The sequence below is a fragment of the Trypanosoma melophagium genome, assembly GCF_022059095.1.
Source record: "Trypanosoma melophagium isolate St. Kilda chromosome Unknown ctg1segment0, whole genome shotgun sequence".
NCBI lineage: Eukaryota > Euglenozoa > Kinetoplastea > Trypanosomatida > Trypanosomatidae > Trypanosoma > Trypanosoma melophagium.
The window spans coordinates 922,110-947,170 of record NW_027125132.1 but is presented as its reverse complement, the minus strand read 5'-3'; the positions used below and the strand labels follow the sequence as shown (position 1 = coordinate 947,170).

Below are 25,061 nucleotides of genomic sequence, written 5' to 3'. Positions count from 1 at the left end.
CTGATCAGCGCTATCTTTCAGGGATCCACCTCTCGTCTGGCATAGTAAGGGGTGTTTTAGACTCCGTATCGCGGCTGTCGTTTCTAGTGGTAGAAGACGGGCTTCTCGTAGTGCGTCGTCGGAGCGACATCCAAATGGGATTCCTGCTATGGTTCGACAAGCTTTGTTTTGGCCTGCTGCTAATTGTTGGCGGCGTGTGGGTGATGCATCCCAGTAACAGACCTCAAATCCATATAGTGCCTGGGCTTGAACTAGGGCTAGATAAAAAGTGCGCAAAACATCCCGTTTTGGGCCCCATGCGGCGGACGAGATCGCAGCGAGCTGCAACAAACGAAAATTCATGCGTTGCCTCGTCTGTACTGCATGGAAGGACACTCCGCGATGGTGTTGGAATGTAATTCCGAGAAGTTTTGGAGCTTTCTCTAGACCGACAGGGTGCCGCGTAGTTCAAGGGAGAGGGGGTTTGGGTTCAACGATCCAAAGAGGATGTATTTCGTTTTGTCTGCGTTTGCTTCCATGGAGTGGCCCTTGGACCATTCATCAACCACATTTATTCCGCTTTGTAGCACACTGTTGATGACGTCTCTGTTCCCATGCCGTGCTGCCAGCGTGGGGTCATCGGCAAAAAAGCCGTGGTACAGAAGAGGAACTTGAGATAATCGTTTGCTTAGAGTGTTCATTGCTATAGTGAACATAAGCGGGCCTAGAACCGTTCCTTGCGGTACGCCGCGGTGGAATAGCATAAGTGGTGAGGATTTTCCTTGGACTCGTACTTTAGCCTGACGTCCTTTGAAAAATGGGGCTGACCATCGGATGATGTGGGGTGGGAGCTCCATCTCTCGCATCGCACTAGCAATTCGGTCGTGATCTACAGTATCGAAGGCCTTGGCGTAATCGACGAATACGGCACCTGTGCGTGAGTCATATGAAGGTCTCTTGAGTGCTGCGCGCAGGTGTAGTAATTGGTCTGGTCCGGAGTGGCCAGGCCTGAACCCGGATTGTTGTGGGGTCAGCTTGGATTCAATAACATCCCGAATACGGGCTGCCATAATCCTTTCCATTAGTTTGGAAATGCAGATAGTTAATTTGACTGGTCGAAACGAGTCTGGGTCTGTTGCCTTCTTCCCTGGTTTGGGGAGGGGCGCAATAACACCTACTTTCCAAGCAGCTGGGAAACACCAGTGCGGAGACTCCCATTGAAAAGTGATGGGGTTTCTGCTTTCGCTCTGGGTCCCAAATGTCGGAGAGCCTCGCTGTAAATCCCATCCGGACCAGCCGCCGTTCCTTTCGGGAGAAGGCGCTGGGCCCGTTCCAGTTCCGCTTCTGTAATGGGTGCAAATTCCTCGCCAGCAACTGGGATGGGTGGCGGAGGGTGGGAGTGTGGGTGCCGTCTGGCTCGTGCGGAGTAAAGACGGATAAAGTGCTTGGCCTTCTGATTTTCCGTGAGCGTCGTGTTGTTAATCTTTATCGCCGGGGTGCTCAGTGGGCGTGGGGCGTAAATCCCCTTTACAACGTTCCAACTGCAGCCGTCTGCTGCGGCCATCTTGCCGCAGAGGGCTTTCCATCTTTTATGGGAGGCTTGTCTCGGCATCTCTCTGCGGCGTGCTGCCAACCTGTCTCTATAGACAGAGGCTTTGCATTGGCAGATCTCCGACTCGATCTCACTGAGTTCTGGGGTCCAAAAGGGGCAGCGTCTCGTCCTCCGCGGGGGACCGCTGCAGCTGTTGCGATGCGGATCGCGGAGGCGAGTAAACGTTCTCGTTTGTGAATGCTCATCTTCTGTGTTGGTAGTTTTCGGCACTGAGCATTTGACATTTGTCTAAAACGAGACCGTTTCGCATTCTTCCATGCATAGAGTGGGGCAAGGGGGCGAGGGAACCGCAGTGGTTCACCATCATCCCCTACTACGTCGAAGGGGGTGATATAATGGTCACTATCCGGAGAGAAATTGGCTGTCCAAGACTCTATGCGACACTCTCGGGATAGTGTCACGTCCGGCGCGGACGGACCGTGACGTGTAGTGTGGCGGGTGTTTTCTCCATTGTTCTGTATGACACAATCGTTATCTAGGCACCATTGCGCTGGCACATCGCCACGTGTATCAGGTGGGATCGCGCGATTCCAGGCCAACGCATGCGTTTCAGCATCTGCACCAATGGGGCGGGGTCTGCTAGTCATCAAGAGCGCGTCCAGTTGCGATGCTGTAAATGATCTCCCTGGAGGGAAGTATGCTGACGTCACTGAGAGCGCCAGCCCTTCTGTCAAGTGGGTCGTTGCGTGAGTATACTCAATGCTCGCCACAACAGACGATCCTACTTCCACCGGCAGTCCTTCACGAACCAGAATCGAAACGCCGCCACCTTTAGAGGGGCGGGGCACTCCATGATGTTGATAACCAGCGATTGTGTGAAACTCGACACTTCCGCACAAGACATTTTCATCTCGCTTAGAAGGCCGAATGACACGTTTTCCTCAACCAGGGTTTTGTGGAGAGCAAGCCTCTTGGCCTGGGTAAGTTCAGCTGAGTTCCACTGCACACCTCGCAGAGAAGGGCCGGGATTTTCCTCCACATCACTGCTCAGCGGTAACTTGGTACAGGTGATGCTGCTGACAGCACGTCGACAAGTGCCCCAGGACCTTCTTGGATTGAGTTCTGCCCCAGCACGACGCGGCTGGTCCCGGCGCTGTGCGACGCCGTAGTTTAAGCGCCAGCGAGTCTTCCAGAAGAAAAACATCGCTGGCTCCAGGCTTCGTCCGACAATGCGGAGCACTGGACCTTGGCGCCAAGTTGGGGTAGCCGGCGTCACCAAGGCGTTGGCCATATAGAAGGGAATACCGTCAAAAGTGCGTATCTTGCTCTTCTGGCCGGCAACCGGCAAACGACGCTGGTGGCTTGATATCCTGTATTCCCGAATAAAATTCCTCTTGTGTTTGTTCCTCGTGACCCATCGGCGTCGTCCACTCAGGCCATTCTTTTCTTGCTTCCTTTGTAGGTGTACGGGCCGTTGTTGGGTCAATGTTGTGTGTCGCGTCCCATCCCATTTTCTTTGGGGTCTCCTGGCCCAATTGGCGTAATAACTCATCGTTTTGCTTTTCTCTTTGACGGGGTTGTTCCCTGGCTGGCTCGAGTTGCGCCATCATTCCAGGCCTCTCCACCTGAAACTGGAACCCTTGCACCCGTAATTCTGCCAGTTGCCCTTTTTCGCTTTGCCAATCAGAAACGGCGAAGCGCGGAGAAGAAAAGGAGAAAAAAAAGAAAAAAACAAACAGCCCCAGATCACAAAGAGTCACAAGTCATTCCGGCGCCATCCAAACGCACGCCGTTCAAACAATACAAAAGAAAAAAAAACCAAGACAAATTGGGCGACCAAAATGGCGAACTCCACCAAAAAAACAAAATCTTTTTTTTTCCACAAACCTATTTCACTAGCGGCGCCCAGGCCCTCACCCCGTACTCCTACTAAAAACACCGTGAATCCTAATAATAATGATAACGGTAACAATAAAAATCATAACGGCAATGGGTGTCACCTTTCCTGTTTTACTTTCTTTTTTTTTCTCACGGCCAACATTCCGCCAGCTATATTTCTTTTATTAGTAATCTTTTCCTTTTTTTTTTCTTCCCCCTCTTCCTCTTCTTCTTCAAACTGGTGTCATTCCTTCTTTTTTACCTCAGTCTTGATGGCATCAATTCTCTCAACAAGAGGCGGATGGGAATATTTAAGCGCCGCAAAAAGAGGGTCTGGGGTTAGCCCAATCTTGTTTTCTTTCTGCATAACAATCAGGGCCCTCTCCAAAGATGGACCATACCCACACTTCACGGCAAATTGGTCAGCTTGAAATTCGAATCGTCGCACAATAAGTGAAACAGCGTACGCCAAAGGTGTAAAAAAGGGTTCTAAAATGAGAAGAAATATCTGAAAACCAATAAAAGGATTTGGTTCATTAAAACCAAATTGTTTACAAATTTCAGGGTTAAATATCACTTCCTTTGCACCAAAGGAAATACAAAAAAGCTGCGCAATACCCATACCAAGCATGATGTGAGAATGAGCATACTTCCAATGCCCAAGCTCATGGCAAAGGACAGAAAGTAGAGCATCGTCATCACCCTCCATCTGTTTGATTAGAGTATCATACAGAACAATTTGTTTATTTTTCCAGAATCCGTATACATAGGCGTTGCTATGACTTGATCTCCGTGAACCATCTACTTCATATACTCTATTTAGTGGAAAATCATGCAACTTTGCCAGTTTGGAAATTTTGACGTACAAGTTGGAATCCTCTGGTATGGGTGTATACTTATTAAACAGTGGTTGAATGAGTGCTGGATACACAAATGTAAAAGAAGTCAGAATACCAGTTGCCAAGAGGAAAAAATAGAAGGGAAACTTTTCACCAAATCGATTCGCAATTTCAAGAACTAAAGCTGTCATAATAGGATGTAAAAGAAATACCCGAAGTAGAAGCATTTTAATTTCATCCTTAACAAACTCTGTAACTGTCATTTTGTTAAATCCATGTTTTTGCTCAATAACAAATTCTCCATAATATCTGAAGGGAATTTCTATCATGGTAGAAATTAAATCCCATACAATAGCATACGTGCAACAGTGTTTAAAAGATCCCACAGTAACAGGAGCTGACTTTGCTACCCAATTATACATTTTTGAGGGAAGTTTCGTCACCATAACCAAATTACTGAATAGAAGATCTTTAACATGACATACAATACCAAATAATGCCTTATCTCTGCTATACGCCTGGCTGGCAAGAAATTCCTCTTCATTAATAGAATCTGCAAACTGCGAAGGTATTTTGGTGCAAAAATATGTTTTCCATTCACGGAACTCAAGATACAATTCCCAAACTCCTACTACATTTACACCAACTAAGGCGGATGCATAAAACGGTGTACGGGGCAAGCGGTACATATTCCCAACCTATCTACACCAGAAAACGATTGAAAAAAAAGAAGAGAACTACCATAATAACCATAACAGAATAGGAATAACAGTTACAATAATAACATCCAAAGGAATTGGAGAAAGTTTTTTTTTTCTTTTGTTTTTTTCTTTCCTTTTTTCTGCTCTTTTAATGTTCATCCTTAGAAAATCGTAAGGAAGAAGGAAAAAAAAGCGGACAATTCTTCCAAATCAAAGTTTTCTCTTCCACTACCATAAAGCTATTTTATAAAAGCTAAATTAATAATAATAATAATAATAATAATAATAATAATAATAATAATAATAACAATAATAATTACAATTAAATATTACCACGAACGCAAACAAGAAAAACAAATACAAGGAATTTTTCACCTCTAACTAATTCCTGAAAATCCCATCAAGGTACCCATAGCAGCGCTAATAAATCCAAGGAATAGCATGGCAAACGCCACGAATAACTCTTGATATGAAGCTGTACAGATTCCTAGTGTATGCATACGAAGACGAAAAGCCGCAGGATATATAAAACACAATGTACTACTACAAAGACCTCCCAATAAAGCGATAATAAAAACAAGTCCAGGGGCTTTAAACGCCAATAAAACACTTAAAACTGAAAGCAATATACTTGCAATCATATTATCCTTAAATGATATAGCAGCATGAAAACTGTCTCGAGTTGCATTGCTATATCCATAAAGAAGAATAAAAATAGCATCTCTACAAGGAAATAAAACAAGGACATACGCTGTTATAACAGTGATAGAGTACATGACATCACCTACAGCGAATACCTTGTCACGAATAGGATCATAGTTAGTAAGTATATTGCCGTGAACATGAGTGGTATGAGACAGATAACCAAAAAGGCCCACCATACCATAAATTAAACCAGTAATAAATATACTAAGTGTCGCTACTTTTGCCATACCTTTACGAGTTTTTTCAGCAATACTGGCAAAAATCTGAAAAACAAGTGTTTGACAATCAAATGAAAACATTAATATAGGTAAGGCCAATATGGTTCGGTTTGATAGGGAAAAATAGTTTATTTTTTTGTTATTAGATGCTTTATCCGGGTCAACTGGAACAAAATATCGGTAAACAATAACTCCTGAAATGAAAAAAGTTGCGGCAATTGCTAATACAGAAACGAAACGCAAAGAAGATACAGCTGGTATGCATGAAAGAGGAAGCATCACAAACATCCAAATAGCAACCATAGCTTGTGTAGGACTAGAAAGAACTGTAAAATATTCACTAACTATCGGCATTATTGGATTAAAGATTTCACCAATAACAACAATATATCCCGCGGCTACACCAACGTTATAAACAATAAGCATCCATCGAGCAATTTCTTCAAAGGTACGACCCAAGAGGGCTCCAGATATTTCTTCATACGATCGCAGTTGCAATGTTTCAATGCATATAACAAGATAATCAATTGAAATTACCGTGAATACCCCAACCACTACCATTAGGAATGCCACAAGAAGAATTCCACAATCTTCAAGTGTTGAAGGTATTGCAAGAATTCCTGCACCAATCGTTGTAACTGAAAGACTCAGCGCAGCTCCCACTGGGCCCTTCCTACTAAATATGGAAACCATTTATTATTATTTTTTTTAATTTTTTCCAACGTTGCCAGTACCTTACCTTCACCAAATCCAGAAGAAAGGAAAAAAAAAAAAAGAAACGACAAGAACAGCTACAAGAAAAAGAAGACATAACAGTAACAAACACACATATATATATATATATATATATATATATATATATATATACTTCAATATTTCTATGAGTCCGTTTAGAATCCCTTTGAGTTAATTTTCTTCGCACTGCTCAATCATTCCTTTTTTTTTTTCTTATTCCTCTTCTTTTGATGCAGTCGAACCCCTATGTCTTTTTTTTCTTTGGTATAAGTAACGGAACACAAATTTACATCGAAGGGTTTGTTTCCTGTCCCTTTTTTTTGTATTTTCTCATTTCCATTCTTTTCACATCATAGGTTACATTGCCAACCTCATTTTCTTTGTCATCTGCGCCACCTGCGGTGAAGTATCCGGATGGCTATCCACACGATATCCTTGAAACGTCGCGAACAAGTCCGCGCCATGATCAACCAATGCTTTTACAAGGGAAGTATCCTCAAGTGCCATGAAAATTGGTGGACGACCATCACTCTGACGAGGTACATTAGGGTCTGCACCGCATTCAAGTAAACATATGGCGGATTTTACCTTTTCAATAGAACAGGCATACTGAAGTGGTGTCATTCCATATTTGATCTCTTTAGATAAGTCGATTTTTCCACTGGTAACAAGTTTCCTGATAGTATCCACATCTTCAGCATCAAGGGCAGTTTGCATTTCTTCTTCAGCCATAGTCAATGGGGAGTCATCAGCTGCTTTATTTAGTTCAACGGCACGATGGAACCATTTTCCAGATAATTTCTCTTCTTCATCCAAGTCTGTTTCGCTGTCACTATCACGACCCTGGGCACGACGTCTTTCACGTTTTAGGTGCTCAATTTCTCGGTATTTTGCATCAGAAGGGAGTTTAAGAGACCATTTAGCAGAATTCTCATCCACTTTGCGGGCAATTATAGAATTCTTTAATAAAAGGGGGGGAAATGGTGTTCCCACATTTGCTTCAACATCGAAGGCTTTTTCAAGACAGAATATACACCGAAAAAATTCTCGCCGAGGATATTTCTTCGGTTCTGGTTTAAGAAGAAAAACCATCAGTGCTATATCTCGAAATCGATGCGGTTCCACCTGTTCACAGTGTGTGATAAAAACCCAATCACCATTTTTAGTACCCACATCAATATAATCCATGGCATTTTGAACACTGTTCATAACAGCGAGATCAAAGTGCCAAACAGCGGACTGACTCTCTTTTGCAATTTTACATAATGAGAGGAAAGGATCACCGTCCTCGTTAAACAAAATAACGGGGGTGCGGCAGTCCGCATTCTTCATGGCCCGCCGAACATGCTCCAGAGGCATGTAATCGGCGGGAACCTCCACCACACCACCTTGAACCATCGAGTGGATCAGATAGCTTTTGCTTATATAATACAAAAAGAGATAAAAGAGAAAAAGAAACATGAAATTAAGAAAAGTAAAATAAAATAAAATAAATAAGCGAATACATAAATAAAGTACATACAAACCTATATGAAAAAGTAAATACAGAGATAAAAATAAAATAAATAATTAAATAAATATAAAGGAAAAAAACAAACAAACGACGACGACGACGAAAACAACAACAACAGCCAACTAACAAGGTAATACAAGAGAAATAAGACATGTAATCTATGAAAAAAAAATCGTCACTCGCGGAAACATACACACATATATATAGAAACAAACAAATAAACAAACAAACAGAAGAAGTCTTAAAATAGGCTTACAATGATGGGCATAAACCTATTTTTTTGGACCTCAATTCATTTATATTCTTTGCACCACATGCGAACATGGCGACGACCAATTCCTTTTTAAACCTTTGAATGACCTTACGCACGTTTTCAGGACTTTCAAGAGCAGCTTTGAGAAAAGGCATCGCTGCAGTAGCGTATTCTGCACCCATAATAAGAGCCTTTGCCATATCCAGACCATTACGAATACCACCACCGGCTATAAGATGTAATTCCCCTTCTTTTACAAGAGAAACACAATCCTGTAGACATTGGTCTGTCGTGACACCAACATCACGGAAAACGTAACCAATATCTTTCTCACCTTTAGTACTTGGCTGACGCCTTCCTTCAATCCACGCCCATGATGTTCCACCACAACCAGAAACATCTATATACTTTACTCCCACTTTTTGTAAAGCAATAACACTTTCACGATCAATTCCATGTCCAACACCTTTAACAATGACAGGGACTTTAATTTCAGGCAAAATGGCTTTTAACTTAACCAGTAAGGATTCAAAATTTGTATCCCCTTCAGGTTGACAGGCTTCTTGTGTATGATTAAGATGAATAAAAAGACCGTCTGCATTTACACAACGAATTAAATTGTTTATTTCCTTTACTCCAAAACCATAGTTTAATTGAACAAGTCCGATATTAGCAAACATAGGAACAGAAGGAGAATACTTTTTCACATCAAACGTATACACTGCTGTGGCATACCGATTTACAATTCTCATACTACCAACTCCAAAAGGGATTCCTTCGGCTTCACAGGCCTTTGCCAAATTCTCATTAATAACGCGTCCATATTCTTCCCCACCAGTCATTGATGATATTATAAAAGGAAATGACAGTGTCCAGCCCATAAATTTACAACTTGTATCAATTTTTGCCATGTCAATTTCTGGAAGAGCAGTATAGGGAATCCTGTATTTATTCCATATGGAAGGTCCATCCTTGTACGGCTCAACATTTTTATTGAGGCAAATGTCTATATGATCTTTTTTCCGCCGTCTCACTGCAGTTTCCTTATCATGTATATTCGTGGCAGGCATTACTAAGAATATTTCTTTAAAAGAATAATATAAAATACTCTATAAAAAAAATCAAAAAACAATATATATATATATATATATATATGAAAAATATAGGTAATAATAAATCACAAGAAATAAGAATACACTAACAAAAGTGGTACAACATATCTAAGTCCATGAGATATGCAAAAATACGAGAGATGCCATCATAAATGGTGAATTACCAAGAATAACAACAAGAACCACCACAACCACTAGCGTCCTCCTCAAGAATAGTAACAACATCAGCAAACTAACCCTCTCCCCCCGAAAAGAAGATTTTCTGTATTTTAGTACGTATATATACGTATAGTCTCTCTCTCTGTTTGTGTGGTTCCCCTTAGTCAGCATTATTAAGACGAGCATCGTGTCGAGTTCCAAGATAGGATACATAGTCGTCAACGCATTTAAACAAAAGGGCGGCATCTACAACGACTACCCCAGCATCCCCACGCACATCTCCTCCATTCCTATCATGGTGTTTCTTTGCCGTATCACGTTTAATTTCATGCTTGAAGGAAAAATTCTCTGGTGTGGAAAATTTTATCATTTCAAAAAACTTTTTAATAGCTTCCTCCGCCTCTTCATATGACCCATCTAACCAGAACTTCTGGGTCTCTCTTGTTTCCGTGGTCTCTGCGTTTTGCCTGGTATCCTCAACTGGAGTAAATCCAAGACATGCCATAATAAACCGCATTGATACCATACCTCGTATACAACTCAGTAACTCTCTCAACCACTTTAGACGACATTTTTGTAAATAGATCTTTAGTAGTAAATGCATTCCATGAGGAAGAGCCATAAGTAAACGACATATAGTAAAACAGTCACCTTCTTCACATGCCGTACATAGTCTAAGAGTTCGGCATACATCACTTTTTTTTACTCGTGCTGAAGCATTCTTTTGGTTCTTTCTGTTTGTAAAACTGATCAACTCTGTTGACAATGCATCATACTGTCCACCAAGGCAAAGATAGAGAAGGCGATAGCAAAAAAAATCTGATACCGATTTTCTTGTGGTATCAGAAAGACCCTCATACAACTTCTTTAAAGAAGCCTGACATTGATTAAATTCTCCAATGTCTCCAAGTTCTAAACAAATAAGGGCATGCTTTTCATAGACATCAACAGCAAATTCATCAAGAATATTTTGTACACGAAGGTCTTGTCTCATTCCCTTTAATTGTTCATTCAAATATCTTGCAGAAGAAATTGAACCTTCTTGATTTTCTTTTTCTTTAGCCTTTGCGAGAACAAATGAAAGGGCCTTTACTAGAACATCTCGGGGACGAATATCTTCTGCTGTGGGTTCATACCTTGAATACATTCGTTCTAACTCCTTTGATTTTCCAACAAATGAGGCCGTAGATACTGATAGTTTATTACAAGATGCTAGGTCTTTAAAAAAATCAGATGTACGTGATAATCCTACTGGAGTTGAAAAATAACTCATACCATAATCTTCTCGATGAGAATTAGTTTCTGTACGACGCGCTTTCCGCGGTTTGTCTTCCTCATGAGAATGTCTTTGAGCCTTTCCAGAAATCGAAGTGTCTGTCAAAGATTCTGTTGGTTTCGGCAGCACTATTGATCTTTGGGAGACCCCATTTTGTTTTTGTTGTTGTTGTAGTAGTTGTAGTTGTTGCTGTTGCTGTTGAGCTTCGATCTGTCTGCGATATGCATACTGAAGCTCCTGCGCAACCTGAATTACTTCAATAAAGGTAACAAGATCATACCTTCGCCTACCAGCAGCCACTTCTGCATCAACAATACCAAACGCCTGTACAACAAAAGAACGAAGCTCCGATGGGGCACGTTTCATAGATTCTGCAAATAATGTACTACGGTAATCCACCGGTGGGGGTTTAACAGCAGACGCACTGCTGCTGCCACCGCTATTATTATTATTATTATTATTATTATTATTATTATTATTATTATTATTATACTGAAGAAAGGTGGGTTCCCTATCAACAGCGTTGGCCGGCATAACAGGGGAAATGCGGCTCCAGTCTTTTCCCTCAATTCCACCGGGTTCTCGCAGGGCGTCTTCCACAACCCCAACGGCCCAACGTTCATACTTTCGTCGATCAGCCTCATTTGTTCGGGTCTTTAATAAATACGCAGCTCGATTCAACCAATCACGGAGAGGTTTCGTCATTGGCACACCGTGGGAGGTTAGAAAATCAGACGAAAGATACGTCGTCGTTTTGGACATTCTTCTCCACACCTTTACCTTTCTCCTTCTTCCTTTTTTTTTAAAATGCCGTAAAGAAAGAATATCAAAGAAGAGAAAACTAACAACGGAAGGGGAAGGAGGAGAAAAAAAAAAATGGATTTATTCCATCAATGGAGAGATGACAAAGAGCAAAAAAAAGTCCGAACGAGAAAAATAAAGGAAAGGGGAAAAACAAAAAAGAGTAATGTCTTCATCGGGAATATAAGGACGAAGGGAAGAACAATAAGAAGAAAGAAAATAACAAGAAAAAGTTGAGAAAATTACTATTTCTTTTCGCTACAGACTTCTTCCTATCCCCTCTCTTTCTATCAAACCAAAAAGTCAAAAAAAAAAAAAACAGCTGAAGATTATTCGTTAGACGTTTTAAGCATTATTTGAAGAACATCTTCATCCTCCAACCGATGTGCTATACCAACTCTCTGTGGCTGATGTTTCGCACTTGTGCCCCAGACCAATGCATACTTAAATCTAGACACAATGTCCTTATGTATCCTCTTACAAATATGCTCCACAGATGAATTTCGTTTTACCACAAATGGTTTTGTGAAATCAGGATGATTTCCATGTTTTTTTGTATAAATTCGAATAATATTAAGATGTTCCCAAATTTCCTCAATTACCTCGTCCACATTTAAATCCCAATGAAGTGAAAGAACAACAGAGTGTGGTAATCGACTTAGACGGTCCATTTCTTCCATTGTAATGGTATCAATTTTGTTATAGACGTATAAACAAGGCATGTACTTTCGATTTCCTTCAATAACGTCAATAAATTGATCAACTGTGATATCTTCACGAATAACAACATCGGCATTATGAATTCCATAGTCTTTCAATATTTCCTTGGCCAAAGATTCAGACATACCCAAAGTAAGTTTAACAGTAGAAGTAAAACTGATAGCATTCAGGCTACATGAGGGTTTCTTTTTAAACGTCACATCTGGAAACCTCTGATTTAGACGAATTCCAACAGTTTCTAACTCCGCCTCAATTTTACCTCTTTGAGCCTCTGCCCTAGCAGCATCTAACATTAAAATAATCATATCAGCTGTTCGTGCAGTGGCAATAACTTGCCTTCCACGACCCTTCCCTTCCGCAGCGCCTTCAATAATACCTGGTAGATCTAATATTTGAATCTCCGTGCCCTTGTGCACAAGTTTACCTGGAATACACGTTAGTGTAGTAAATTCATACCCCGCTGCCTCGCTCGCCGTAGATGTCACACAAGAGAGAAATGATGACTTTCCAACAGACGGAAATCCCACAAGAGCACAGCGTACATCACCACTTTTTCTCACCTCAAATCCATCACCACCACGTGCACCAGCAGCCCTCGTGGCATTCTCTAACATTTCAGTCTTAATACGGGCAAGTTGTCCCTTAAGGCGACCAATGTGATATTCCGTCTTTTTGTTTTTTTGCGTTTTGGCAATCTCCTCCTCGATCGCCTTACGTCGCTCAAGCAACCCCATCTTTACTTATCCTTTTGATTCTGTCCTTTTTTTCCTTCTTTTCCTTTTTCGTTTGTTTCTTTGCTTTTACTTTTTTTTGTTTTCTTTGCTTTTACCTCAGCCCCCTTTCTCTCTTAATAGGCAGCCTGTGATACAAAGTGACTGAAGGGGGGAAATAAAAAACGAGAAAATGAGAAAGAGAGAGAGAGAGAGAGACAACAGAAAAGAAAAAAAAGAAAAAACACACAAGTCATGTTTAGCTATACTCCTCAGCACACACAGAGATAGAGACGGGGGAAAAAACCCTTTATTATCCCCCCCAAAAAAAACAGCGATGTGAGAGCAAAAAAAAAAAAAAAAAAAACACACACACACACACATCATGTTTCCAACCTTTCTTTTTTTATTTCCTTCTTCTTACACGCTTTTCAATAAAAATGGGGCAGCTGATACTCGAGAATATCGTACGAATACAGTAACGAGTAGATCTCCAGTTCAACTAAACGTCGTTTCCCTCTTGACTACAGGGTGGGACACGGTGTCAATACGGATGCAAAAAACACACAAAAAAAAAGTGGGATAAGGAAAGAGAAATATAAAAAGAAATTAACATTTTCTTTTTCCTCTTCATTCCACACGACCCTGAAAAAGCTCTGGACTCCGATACTCATGAATCTTATAGGAAACTCGGCTGTTTTGCACATTCCTCTCTCATCATTCATCTGAATACAAACTCCCTCCCCAAAGAGTTGAACACCCCTCTATCTTATTATTTTCCCTCCTTCCCTCAGTTTCTCTGCGTAAAAGAGAATCGTATAATAAAACGAAAAGAAACGCAAGAGATAATAAGATGATGAAACGAAAGGGATATATGGGAAGAGGGGGGAATTTATTTAGTTTTGGGAAACGACAGGTTGACGCGCTCCATTACTTTGATTGGAAGACGTAGCACTAGTTGAAGGACAACCCATAAAACATTTTAATGGTTTAAATTCAAATTTTTTTGCCTCTCGTGCAATCACATGATTTTTCATCAGAGAGGGAATCCAGTTACCATCGATAATGGCTATCATTTCTTGCGCTGTATTTCCAGAATATTTCTTACGTCTTATAGGTGACCATGTCATATATGGAACTTGCTGTGGTGTCCTTGACTTTTCTCGATGATCCTCAAGAAGGGCAAACAGTATCATGGTGAAATACCGCAATCCCTCTCCTTTTTCCAAAACTCCATGAATACCAGCCACTCCTTCCTTTGGTACTCCAAGAGTTATACCAGTCAAACAGGCTTTTCCACCAGACCAGGGTTGTGTACCGTGTGAGTCGCAGATATACAGTGTCCACGCCTCTGTATAGCGGGCATCCGGTTGATTTCGTACATCATGTACAAGTGAGAAAATAGACACTGTGTAGTCTCCAGAAGCTATAACGTATCCACATACAGGACGTCCAACATCTGCATCTCTACCATGTTTGAGAGAACACATCTGATTTACCAGTTCCTTGGCTCTTTCTTCCTGATTGTAAAATAGAACCTCAAACTCACCCTCATTTATTTTACTAGGAAAAAATTCTCGAAGTCGTAGACAGGTATTTAAATCTCCAACAGTAGGTCGTGATTTTTTCTGTGGCCAATCCGGAGCAGAAAGCTGATGTAACCAAGCGGAAATATATAACAAGTAATTAACAGTAGACATAGTGTTACACTCTTGCATTGTTACTGCGAAACCCAAAGAGGAAAGAATAATTGCAGCAACAGTTGAGAAAGTTTGACAACAGTCATGAGTTCTCGGTGGCATTGGGCCCTTTTTTCCTCTACCTGCATTAAACTGTGAAAAAGATCCTCGAATACACACGACTGCATTTTCAACAAAAAAGTCACACTTTCCATATCGGCGAGTAGCTATATCCTTTAAACTTATATCTGTTAATTTACCTTCTATTCGACGCAAGCGTTCTTGTTCACGAATGGCTTTGCGTTGGTTTTTATCAGTGGTAACTGAATTGCCATTGGCATTTTCGACACTGCTAAAATCCGAGTTGTTCTGAGCTTCTAAAAGCGACGATGTTGAGACTGTAGAACTGTCTTCAGAACTCATTACATGCTTCTGTGTTAGCAAATGTTACGAATACAAAAAAAAAATACAAAGGAAAGAAAAATAAGAAGAAAAAAAAAGAAAGAAGAAAAGAAAAGAGAGAGAATTACTTAGCAATTGGCATACACAAGAATCAGCTATCATGATCGATACAAAAGAAAGAGAAACCAAAGCAAACCCTTTTTTTTTAATGGCATTTACTGGGGCAAATATCTTCCTAAATAAATATTCTTTACTTCTTGGAGAGAGTTTTCTGAATCCGATCCACCAAATTCGCGCCATTATCACCAGCTCCATCAATAGCAACAGCGACCGGAGTAGTCCAGTCCGGATTTCCTTTAACAAAAACTTCCTGATTAATGCGAATGACACCTTCTTCTGCATCCCAGTGTATACCAGGGTAAATACGAGCGAGTTTACTCAATGTATCAAACGCAGCGATTGGGGTATTCTTGTCTTCAGTTTGAAGTAAAGCAGTTCTTTTTTCTCTGGCAACTCGCAGTTGTGACGTTACCTGTTTAAGGAGAGATCGGTTACGCCCAAGCTGCATAGGAGGAAGTTGAGCCTTCTGATCCAACTGAGGTGGCAGTTTCTCTGCCTCCACATCACTCACAACGGATACGTCCTTAATAAAACAAGTTCGTATTATTCGTACGCTTGGGCTGCCGTCTGAGAACCCGTGAATAAGCACAAGGAGTTCCTCTGCGGGCTTGTACGTGAAAATAGTTCCCTTTACGGCAGTGCCATCGACCAGGGTGACCGCCACAGTTGCACCAACAACTTGAGTCTCGTTGACAGCGCTTGGCATACTGCTTTTGCAGATGATCTATTGGGCGTTCTTGGTGTTTTGCTTTTAATTACTTTTTCAAGGAAATAAATGTCCAACAAGAAAAGAAAAGAAAAAACGAAAAGTTTACACCAAGAGACGAAAACAAAAAGAAAGAAAGAATATCGAATCAAACCAAAAATCCTTCTTAAAAAGAAAAGAAAAAAAAACGACAGTTTATCATCATTTTCAGTCGGTGCATGAGGAGACAGACACATACACACAGAGTAATGCAGAAGAGAAGAGAGAGGAGAAATGCTCTAAAAGCACTACCTTATTTCCTCAAAGGCGTCAACAGCCCACTACAACCCATTTGAACGCCATACAATTTTGTGAATAGATATATGTTTTTTTTTCTTTTTTTTCCTTAGGGATATACAAAAGAAAAAAATATGTAGGGATATTCATTCCGTCTCCTTCTCCCTTAAAAAAAAAAACTCTTGTCCCCATTCTTCCTACGCATGAAAGAAATAGTGTAATCCCCTCTTAGCGTACACAAAAACATTCTTGGATTTAGCATAATTTAAAATTTCCCTACCTGGAACGGAAGTTGATCCAATAAACAGATGTGTTCGTTTTGAAAAGAGTTGAGAATACATTTGTTTAATTTGCCTGTGACGGTCCCCCTCAGGTGGCTCTTTTGACCACTCTTTAAGAAACTGAAAAGTACCCGCTAGATTGTTTATATGAGCTGGAGATAGCGAGTTATGACAACTCACCAAACCGGTATCATTGGGTGCACTCAAAATACCATCAAACCAAATGGTACTAGGTACTTTATCTTGATTTTTAGCATTAAACTGATTTCGAATTTCCATATCCGCTGCACGAAAAACCATCTTATAGTCTATTGGATCTACACGATGATCCATCGTGAAGGGTGACCCAGTACTACAACAAATAGCTTTCATGGTGCTATAACTGGCATTACTCTTTGCCCGACGTGGGAGTAATTGATACAAATTATCTTCTCTGTGTACACCAATGAGATCTGACCATCCGTCCAAAAGCAACGGCTGTCCTACAGGATGCTGTGGTGGAATAACACCATACTGCTGCATTACAGCTTGTTGTTCGGGTGATATGGCCTCAAATACAAGTGATTTTGCCTCATATGCGTCAAATACACGATTATGAAGTTTTTGCTGCGTCACATTTCCCGACATGTCACGAAGTCGAACCACAAGGGTTTGCAGCGTTGTATTCAAGAGCGACATTAGTTTTTTCTTTTTTTCTTTCTTTTCCCCTCTTTTTTCGAGTGTGTATGTATGTGGTAGACTGTTTTCACCCACCCCCTACCAACCAGGTAAAATCAAAAGTAAAAAAAAAAAGAGAAAGGAATACCAAATAAAAGTATCACTAAATCCAAAACATAGAAATACAGATATACACGTACAATGTATATATTCTTCTTCTTTAGAGGCTTCCTTTTGGTAATAGCGCAATTTGTAGAAACTGCAAGATACAATAAAAACTCTTTCTGCAGATTCCCCAAACTTCCCAATGACAACACTACTAGTCACGTGTACACCTACACGTGTAGTAACTGCGCCTCTTCTCCAGTGGTTATAGCAATCCACTGTTCGTGTTGAGAAGACCAAGAAACATTATTGATGGGTTGCTCAGATTTATAGTTCATCATACACTTTGGATTCATTCCAGAAACCTCATTGAGGTCCCATATATAGGCATTTCCGTCTTCTCCAGCGCTACAGAGATTAGTTGCTGAATTTGGTGCCCAGCAAACGCTATTGATAGGTTGAGGACGATTATTTTTTAAATATACTGCTGGAACAGATGGCATTCTGATATCCATTACAATAACTTCTGTACCTTCTACACCAAATGTAATAAGATACGTTTGATCTAATTTGTCCCATGCAACACGCAAGAGAGGTGACAAATTTGGAGATTCATACAATACTGTACAATGTTCAATCTCTCTCAAGTCAAATATACGAACTGAACCGTCTGCTCCACAACTTGCAAATGTATGCGTACCTTTCGCGAAGGCTATATCATACACCTCTTTATCATGAGCAATAAGTCTCGTATTTTTTACACTTTCAATATCCCAAATGGTTATAGTGGTATCAACACTACAGCAACCAACTATCCTGGGATCATCATTATTCCAATCACAGGATGTTATGGGGAAACAAAACTCATTAGGTTGCCTTCCGCTATCAAAAACAGTATTAAATACTACATTAGAATCTATATGATCTTTTTTATTTGACAAATCTCCTCGTGTGTCATTTGCTTCTCGTTGTTTATCATCAATAACCTTTTCAGGAGGTCCCTCTTTAACTTCCCACAGACGAAGATAATCCGCAGTCGTGATTATAAGGTCTGTTGAGGCTTTCTGAGGAGCAAACATTACTTTTGTGGGTGGATAACAGTGTTCCCACGTCGCTCTACAAACTAAATTTCCCTCCTCATCCTTCTGGACAATATCCACGTGGTTTTTATACTCCTGAATATATGAGGATACAGCGAACCGGAAGGGGGCATTCTCCCGAGTACTCCACGACAGACCATTAGCCACCCAACCAGTGGAGTAGGACAATATGTTATGTCGTTGTTGTTGTTGTTGTTGTTGTTGTTGTTGCTGTTGTTGCTGCATATTCTACACAAAACTAAACCTACAGTAAAGAAAAAGAAGAAATAAAGAAACACATATGCATACTTATTCTTTCAAGCTAATACCACAGAGAAATATAACGTGTCTTGATAATTGCCAGGTTCAAATACAAGACACCCCGCAGCACAAAAACAAAAAAAAAAGGAAGAAGAAGGAAAAACAACAACAATAACACACACATATTCTTGCATGTTGAGCTACATCTCTAATGATAAATAGAAAATAAACGTATTCTTCAGTTATTTTCCTCATTAAGTCTCTTCTTAAGAGACTCCACTTCTGCTTTAAGACAAGCATTTTCCTGCTGGAGTGCCTCATAGTCTGCGGCGGAGGCTCCACCAAGTACTTTCTTGATAAAGTCCACCGGATCTTCAGGTCTCTCTGGTTCCTCGTAAAGGTTAACGAGAACACGAGTCATTGTATCGATCACCTGTTTTCTCTCGAGGTACCTGCGAAACTCCTCCTTCTTTGCTTCACTTGACTGATAAGACATGTTATTTATTTTTTATTTTTTACTTATGTGGGTACTTGGCGTCAATTTGCAACTTCCTTCAAGGTTAAGTAAATATCAATTAGCAGATGGAGACAGAAGAATAGTAATAATAATAATAATAATAATAATAATAAAACGAAAGAAAAATAAAAGGAAAATTTACCACCGAAGTATTATTACGCTTCCTATTCCTTTTTTTCTCTTTTTGTGTCTTTCTCTCTCTTCCAATCTTTTACAGATCCGAAGAGAGAGAAAATGAAAATAGGGATCAACAGAACATCAAAAACACCTATAACCACTTATTTACTCACATATGGTGTCAAATTCATTTTTTCTTAATAAATACACACACACTCACACACCCGTAAGGAAAATAATAATCCCTTAAGAAACTCTATTTAGTTCTCAACTGCATGAGTAAAACAAAAACAAAAACGAAAAAATTCCTTATCCTGCTTTATTCAAAAGCACTCCATCACTTCTTTTTTTTCTCTCTCTTATATATATATATATATATATATATATATATATGGATAGATAGATAGATATACCGGTTCGTGTTATTCCTCCTTTTGGGATCCCTTTCGCGTCTGTGATTTCTTTCGCTCACTGCGCGGCTCAACTCTTTTTGGCTCAGTGCTCCAGAGTCGCGATAACACCACGAGGATCGTGAGGATGTGCGCGGCAACGACGAAGATGACAAAGCACCATACTCCGTTTAGTTCGAAGTCCATTCGTAGAATACCGCTTTGCGTAAAGAACCATAAAGATAATAATAAAAAAAAGAAAGAAAAAAGAAATGGAGAGAATACACATGTGAGGTAAATAACAAGATGGGAAAGAAAAAGAGATAGCAATCATTAACAATAATCAAGCGAGTAGTTAACGTAATAAACAAGCACTGTTTGCGCCATTCAGCGAAAGAAAAAAGAAGGCTGATGGACAGTGACGGTGAACAAAAAATTTTTTTTAGTAATCCTGAAATAGAAACGAAGAGAGACACACAAGAACCTTTTTTCTTCTTCCCTTTCTTCGTTCTTTTCTTTCTTTACGCGTAAACACAATAAAAAAATTTAGTGGAAACAACAACAACAACAGCAGCAATAACAAGAAACAAACAAACAAGAGAAACCTCCCACCGAAAAATAGTCAATATAATGACACTTACACACGAACATGTATGGCATAATGTTTCTGTAGACCTTTTCGTGCTGTTCTCTGTGCATCTTCACTGCTGTCTGTGGCGAGACGGAGAACTTTCATAGTTTCCATGTTATTCTGCAGTTCCGCCTCACTCAATCGACGAAAGAGCGGACAGTCATCGAGGCATGATACCATCCACTGCTCCAACTCCTCCACATCCGATACTGTGAAGAGTAAACCTCCAACTTTCAGCCAATACGCGTACTCTTGCACAAGTCCTGGGGAAATAATACGACGACGAATGTTCTTTCGCTTCCAGTGGGGATCTGGATAACAAAAGAAGAGGGCTCGCAGTTGTCCTTTGCGAAAACAGTTTGAACCAAACTTCATGACATTCATCTGTTCAAACCACAAATTCCGAAAATGATGGGGTTGCTCAGAGGAAGTAGAAGTGGAAGAGGAAGGAGTAGCCTCAAAGATTCCCTCACGGTAGCTTAGTGTCTTTTTTTGGGCAAAATCAACAACTTTAGGTCGAATCTCAAGTCCCAACATGCAGACATCAGGGAATTCCTGCGAAAGTGAAAAGAGCATCCCACCAAACGCACACCCCACATCTAATATCTCCACAACGGGATTACTCATTTCGGGATAAAACTCCACACATCGTGCTTGCATCTCTGCTGGATTATCAGGGTGTTCATCACTGTTTTCTGCCAATGGATTGCGATGAGGACGAGTGCGAATTGGCAGTCGCGTCCACTTTGGTTGCACAGCAGTCGCCATTCTAATCTACTGCAAGACACTACTGAAGATTATGATAAATGTTTTTGTTGTTATTATTATGGTGTGGTGGTGGGCCAACCAAACATGTCAAAAAGAGAGAGAGAATTTTATAAAGCGACACCAACGTTTAATAATGATAATAATAATAATAATAATAATAATAATAATAATAATAATAATAATAATAATAATAATAATAATAATAATAATAATAATAATAATAATAATAATAATAATATTGTGAATCCCAACAGAAAAGAAAAAAAAATCACTCACTAAAGTACAGCAAAGAAAGAAGAAAAAGTCATTTTTTTTTTTCGTGGCCATATATAATGTGTAGAAATAATCAAGGAAAATCCAGAAGGAGAAGTCATTTACAATATCTTTCGCTGAGCTATTTTATTATGTTTCTCCCTAAGGCGCTTCTTGAGCTGTGCGTTTTCCACCACCAATTGCTCTAGTTCCATTGTCACTCGTCCTAGAACAGCATCACACTCTGCCTGTTCTTCCCGATACTTGTTTCTCTCAGAAACCAACTCTGTCTGAAGATCCTCGCGCTCCTTCGTACTGCGTTTCTCTAGACTTCTGTAATTATCCTCGAGTATGGCCAACTCTCTATTGAGAGTTTCAATCGTTAACTCGTTTGCTTTTAACTGTGGGATTAAATTTCCCTCCTTCTCACCCCCCATACTGCTATTATTTCCATAACTATTAAAGGATGAAATATCTGGTTTTGCTCCAGTGGATGAAGCAACAGTTAAGCGTAACTGCTCAATTATACGTTCCTGACGTTCTATAGTCTCTCGTAATCGATGTAATTCTCCAGCACTTTTCCCTTCTTCTTCAAGGGCTCTTTGGAGAACTGAAAAACGATTTGCTGCTTCTCGTTTCTCATTATCGCGGGACTCCAATTCCTGGATAAGTGCGGTTACCTTCTGTCTTAACTCACGAACTTCATCTGATCGAGCTACCGATGCTGATGGAGAAGTTTGAGTTCGAGAAATGATAGAGTTTAAACGAACCATCGCTTCATCCGTTTTCTCAAGCAATTTATCCTTCTCTTCAAGAAGGGCACGAATCATAACGTAAGCTTCTTCCATGGAGAAGGGAAGTGGATTTTCTAACAATGCGCGTTGAATTTCAACTTCAATTTCTCCTTTTAAAGGTTGCATTCTTGACAATATACTACGAAAATGAGGGGTATTATTTGCACTGAGAACTCCTTCTATTTGTTCAACTGTTGAACTCCGACTTGTAGATATTTCTGGTACTTTATTTACAATAATATTGAAGGCTCCCAAAGCCGGTATGATAACCCGCTGCTCTAATAAGGAGAGATAATCAATTAAAGACATTAATGCAGAGAGAGTATCAGCAGCTAATCGATCTCGTTCTCCTAATTCTGCTGTTAACCTCTGTTCTGTTAGGTCACGTTGACGCTCCACAAAGACACACTCATCAATCACTTCAGAAAGATTTTGTCTGGTCTTTTGAAGTTCATCCATAAGTTCGGCGACATTAGTTCCCATTAAAAAAATTCTAAGTGTTTTTATCCCTTCTTTTTCTTTTTCTTCTATGTTTGTATTATTTATTCGTTTTTCTCAATCCGAACCCAAAGATGGAGAGTAAAGTGGAGCTTGAGGAGCAATACAATAAGTCTCTACACAGAAATAACCATATAATACCCGCCACCATCACCACCACCAAATACGAACAAGAACAACGACAACAACAAAAAACACATACAATAATTCATGTACGTATAGTATGTATGTATATTGCATTTTTTTTTTATTTTTTATTTTTTTTTTTGACACCCTTCATCCAACTCTTATATCTCATCTCCCTGGAGCAATACGGGTGTTTCTTTTAAAACTTTCATCAAATGCACTTACTCGGCTAATAGGTCCTTTCTTACGACTAATAACAGTACTGTCCTTATTTAACTTGGTATGAGAAGATGTTTTTCTCATACCTTGACCCCGAAGTTCCTCCATAACATCCCGCATATCCTCAGAATAACGAGCCACTACATCTGAACTACTCACATCATGAGTCCATATAAACTCGCCACTACTTTCTGAAGAATCTGAAGATTCATCATTTTTACCAGAGTCAATTTGTTGATATTCATTTTTCATCATCTGACGACGCATTTTGTTGGGTAATCGATCTAATGTAATACGTCCCATATTGCCAAGTTGAAAATCATGCAAAAAGAATCTCTGGGCCTGGGTAGGATTTAAATTTCCCAAATCGGTTTGTCCACTAGTACCACTTCTCTCACAGATCATTGCGATACAATCATCAAAGCTTATTGGAGCTCTTGGCAAATGTAGACACTCAGCCATATGTTCACTCATTCCAGCAGCTGAAAGAACATCATACATGTATCTAGATACAAGTGCACGGGTAAGGGTTATATTATTAGTTGGAACAATACCACAAGCGGCTAATTTTAAACCTGCTTCTCTTGAGAAACAGCCTGGAAGTGTAAGACCAGGAGAATCATATAAGACAATATTTGGATCACGAGAAACAGGAACAAGTTTAACTCCTCTAGTTGTTCCTGGAGTTATACTAACAGTCTCTGGGGTGCGAGAACGTCTAAAATCTTCACGATGAAATTGATATTCATGTGCCATTCGTAAAGAATTGATAAGAGTAGATTTTCCAACATTAGGCATACCAACTACAAGTCCAACATGAGCAGTCGTTTTAAACCGTTGGGCGGGAAGAATATGAGTTACAAATCGTTGAACAGCCTCTACAGTATCTCGCCAACTTCGTTTGGCACTAGTAAAAAGGGCAAAATTACCATTCATTTCATAGTATTGCTGAATAGCTCGGTTAGAGTCCTCATTAGAGAGTTCTGCCTTATTAAAAATAATAAGTCTCGGACGACCCACAACTAGTTTTCGAAGATTAGGGTTCTCAGTTGTAAACGGAAGACGGGCATCTCGTATTTCCAACACAAAATCCGCATCCTTAACTTTTTCCGCGAGCAATTGTGAGGCAAGTTGCATGTGTCCCAAATACCACGCCGGTCCCTTTTCGCCTACATCAACGAATGCCTCTCGCGACATTCCCTTCTTGTTTGATTGATCCATCGACTCTTTATATGACGCGAGGGCCCGTTTCACACTCCGCATAAATACAGGATCAAAAACATTGCGGCAGCAGATATTTTGACGCATCTTATTCTCTTTCTCTCTCTCTCTCTATATATATATATATATATACTCTAGACCACCCCACACACACCACCCACTTTCTCCACGGCTATTTATTGGAGTGCAATGAAGGGGAGCAGCAGCGAAAGTAAAAAAAAAAAAAAACAAGAAAAAAAAACGAAGTGAAATAAGAGAAGTTTTTCTATTTTCGCATGGCTAAGAGTCAGAGATGAGGAGAATGAGAACAAAATAAAACCCGCAAAAAGCAGAAGGTCTAAACAAGAGAAAATAAAGAAACAGAAGAAGAATTTAACCACCAACCCACATTTTCCTATTGAAAACAAAGCATTTCTTTTTTTTTTTGCCGTTTTCTCACAAGACCTCCTCCCAAGAAGAAAGGGGAAAAAACATGAATGCTAAGTCTACCGAATAAAAATGAAACCAGAACAACAACAACAATAAGAAAGAAAGATCATAGTAATCCTCCTTTCTAATATTTTTCTCTTGGGGTTCCTGTTTGTATACCTTATCTGGCTTTTTAAAATATGCTCTCTAGTCATTTCTTTTTTCCTATCTCTTTTTCTTCCTGTAAAGTTAAATCGCTGAAGGACAAAGTTTCAAAGAAACAACACCCTCGACACAAAAAGAAAAAAGAGAAAAAAAAGAACAAACCCAAAAGGTTTGTTAGGTCTCATATTTTTGATTCATGGTGTGATAAATGAGCATATCACCCAATCTGAGGGTAATAT

The 25,061-nt window shown here is 40.0% G+C and overlaps 14 protein-coding genes across 14 annotated transcripts; all 14 read right to left on the bottom strand.

Moving 5' to 3' along the window:
- Nucleotides 1-3,653: 3,653 nt before the first annotated feature.
- LSM04_001938 (Peptidase M48) lies at nt 3,654-4,937 on the bottom strand (the record flags this gene model as incomplete). Its single annotated transcript, XM_067335641.1, has 1 exon — nt 3,654-4,937. One exon carries the CDS (start codon nt 4,935-4,937, stop codon nt 3,654-3,656), a length of 1,284 nt encoding a protein of 427 aa, XP_067195024.1.
- A 389-nt stretch (nt 4,938-5,326) lies between these two features.
- Nucleotides 5,327-6,565, bottom strand: LSM04_003537 (Amino acid transporter; the record flags this gene model as incomplete). Its single annotated transcript, XM_067335638.1, has 1 exon — nt 5,327-6,565. One exon carries the CDS (start codon nt 6,563-6,565, stop codon nt 5,327-5,329), a length of 1,239 nt encoding a protein of 412 aa, XP_067195117.1.
- A 399-nt stretch (nt 6,566-6,964) lies between these two features.
- LSM04_009638 (Ankyrin repeat) lies at nt 6,965-8,005 on the bottom strand (the record flags this gene model as incomplete). Its single annotated transcript, XM_067335637.1, has 1 exon — nt 6,965-8,005. The coding sequence occupies one exon, from the start codon at nt 8,003-8,005 to the stop codon at nt 6,965-6,967; it is 1,041 nt and encodes a 346-aa protein (XP_067195492.1).
- A 367-nt stretch (nt 8,006-8,372) lies between these two features.
- LSM04_004754 (FMN-dependent dehydrogenase) lies at nt 8,373-9,443 on the bottom strand (the record flags this gene model as incomplete). Its single annotated transcript, XM_067335636.1, has 1 exon — nt 8,373-9,443. One exon carries the CDS (start codon nt 9,441-9,443, stop codon nt 8,373-8,375), a length of 1,071 nt encoding a protein of 356 aa, XP_067195186.1.
- A 361-nt stretch (nt 9,444-9,804) lies between these two features.
- LSM04_004183 (SAC3/GANP/THP3) lies at nt 9,805-11,682 on the bottom strand (the record flags this gene model as incomplete). The annotated part of the gene is made up of 1 exon (XM_067335635.1): nt 9,805-11,682. The coding sequence occupies one exon, from the start codon at nt 11,680-11,682 to the stop codon at nt 9,805-9,807; it is 1,878 nt and encodes a 625-aa protein (XP_067195158.1).
- Nucleotides 11,683-12,050: 368 nt separating this feature from the next.
- Nucleotides 12,051-13,175, bottom strand: LSM04_009276 (GTP binding protein; the record flags this gene model as incomplete). Its single annotated transcript, XM_067335634.1, has 1 exon — nt 12,051-13,175. One exon carries the CDS (start codon nt 13,173-13,175, stop codon nt 12,051-12,053), a length of 1,125 nt encoding a protein of 374 aa, XP_067195471.1.
- An 872-nt stretch (nt 13,176-14,047) lies between these two features.
- LSM04_003886 (uncharacterized protein) lies at nt 14,048-15,253 on the bottom strand (the record flags this gene model as incomplete). Its single annotated transcript, XM_067335633.1, has 1 exon — nt 14,048-15,253. The coding sequence occupies one exon, from the start codon at nt 15,251-15,253 to the stop codon at nt 14,048-14,050; it is 1,206 nt and encodes a 401-aa protein (XP_067195139.1).
- A 229-nt stretch (nt 15,254-15,482) lies between these two features.
- On the bottom strand, nt 15,483-16,058 carry LSM04_006684 (uncharacterized protein; the record flags this gene model as incomplete). The annotated part of the gene is made up of 1 exon (XM_067335632.1): nt 15,483-16,058. One exon carries the CDS (start codon nt 16,056-16,058, stop codon nt 15,483-15,485), a length of 576 nt encoding a protein of 191 aa, XP_067195307.1.
- Nucleotides 16,059-16,531: 473 nt separating this feature from the next.
- LSM04_009259 (uncharacterized protein) lies at nt 16,532-17,293 on the bottom strand (the record flags this gene model as incomplete). Its single annotated transcript, XM_067335631.1, has 1 exon — nt 16,532-17,293. One exon carries the CDS (start codon nt 17,291-17,293, stop codon nt 16,532-16,534), a length of 762 nt encoding a protein of 253 aa, XP_067195469.1.
- Nucleotides 17,294-17,607: 314 nt separating this feature from the next.
- On the bottom strand, nt 17,608-18,702 carry LSM04_000841 (WD40 repeat; the record flags this gene model as incomplete). Its single annotated transcript, XM_067335630.1, has 1 exon — nt 17,608-18,702. The coding sequence occupies one exon, from the start codon at nt 18,700-18,702 to the stop codon at nt 17,608-17,610; it is 1,095 nt and encodes a 364-aa protein (XP_067194958.1).
- Nucleotides 18,703-18,955: 253 nt separating this feature from the next.
- LSM04_001703 (uncharacterized protein) lies at nt 18,956-19,213 on the bottom strand (the record flags this gene model as incomplete). The annotated part of the gene is made up of 1 exon (XM_067335629.1): nt 18,956-19,213. One exon carries the CDS (start codon nt 19,211-19,213, stop codon nt 18,956-18,958), a length of 258 nt encoding a protein of 85 aa, XP_067195008.1.
- A 1,164-nt stretch (nt 19,214-20,377) lies between these two features.
- Nucleotides 20,378-21,139, bottom strand: LSM04_001209 (tRNA (guanine-N-7) methyltransferase; the record flags this gene model as incomplete). The annotated part of the gene is made up of 1 exon (XM_067335627.1): nt 20,378-21,139. One exon carries the CDS (start codon nt 21,137-21,139, stop codon nt 20,378-20,380), a length of 762 nt encoding a protein of 253 aa, XP_067194978.1.
- Nucleotides 21,140-21,513: 374 nt separating this feature from the next.
- Nucleotides 21,514-22,668, bottom strand: LSM04_005892 (uncharacterized protein; the record flags this gene model as incomplete). The annotated part of the gene is made up of 1 exon (XM_067335626.1): nt 21,514-22,668. The coding sequence occupies one exon, from the start codon at nt 22,666-22,668 to the stop codon at nt 21,514-21,516; it is 1,155 nt and encodes a 384-aa protein (XP_067195261.1).
- Nucleotides 22,669-22,977: 309 nt separating this feature from the next.
- LSM04_004389 (GTP binding domain) lies at nt 22,978-24,336 on the bottom strand (the record flags this gene model as incomplete). The annotated part of the gene is made up of 1 exon (XM_067335625.1): nt 22,978-24,336. One exon carries the CDS (start codon nt 24,334-24,336, stop codon nt 22,978-22,980), a length of 1,359 nt encoding a protein of 452 aa, XP_067195169.1.
- Nucleotides 24,337-25,061: the final 725 nt, after the last annotated feature.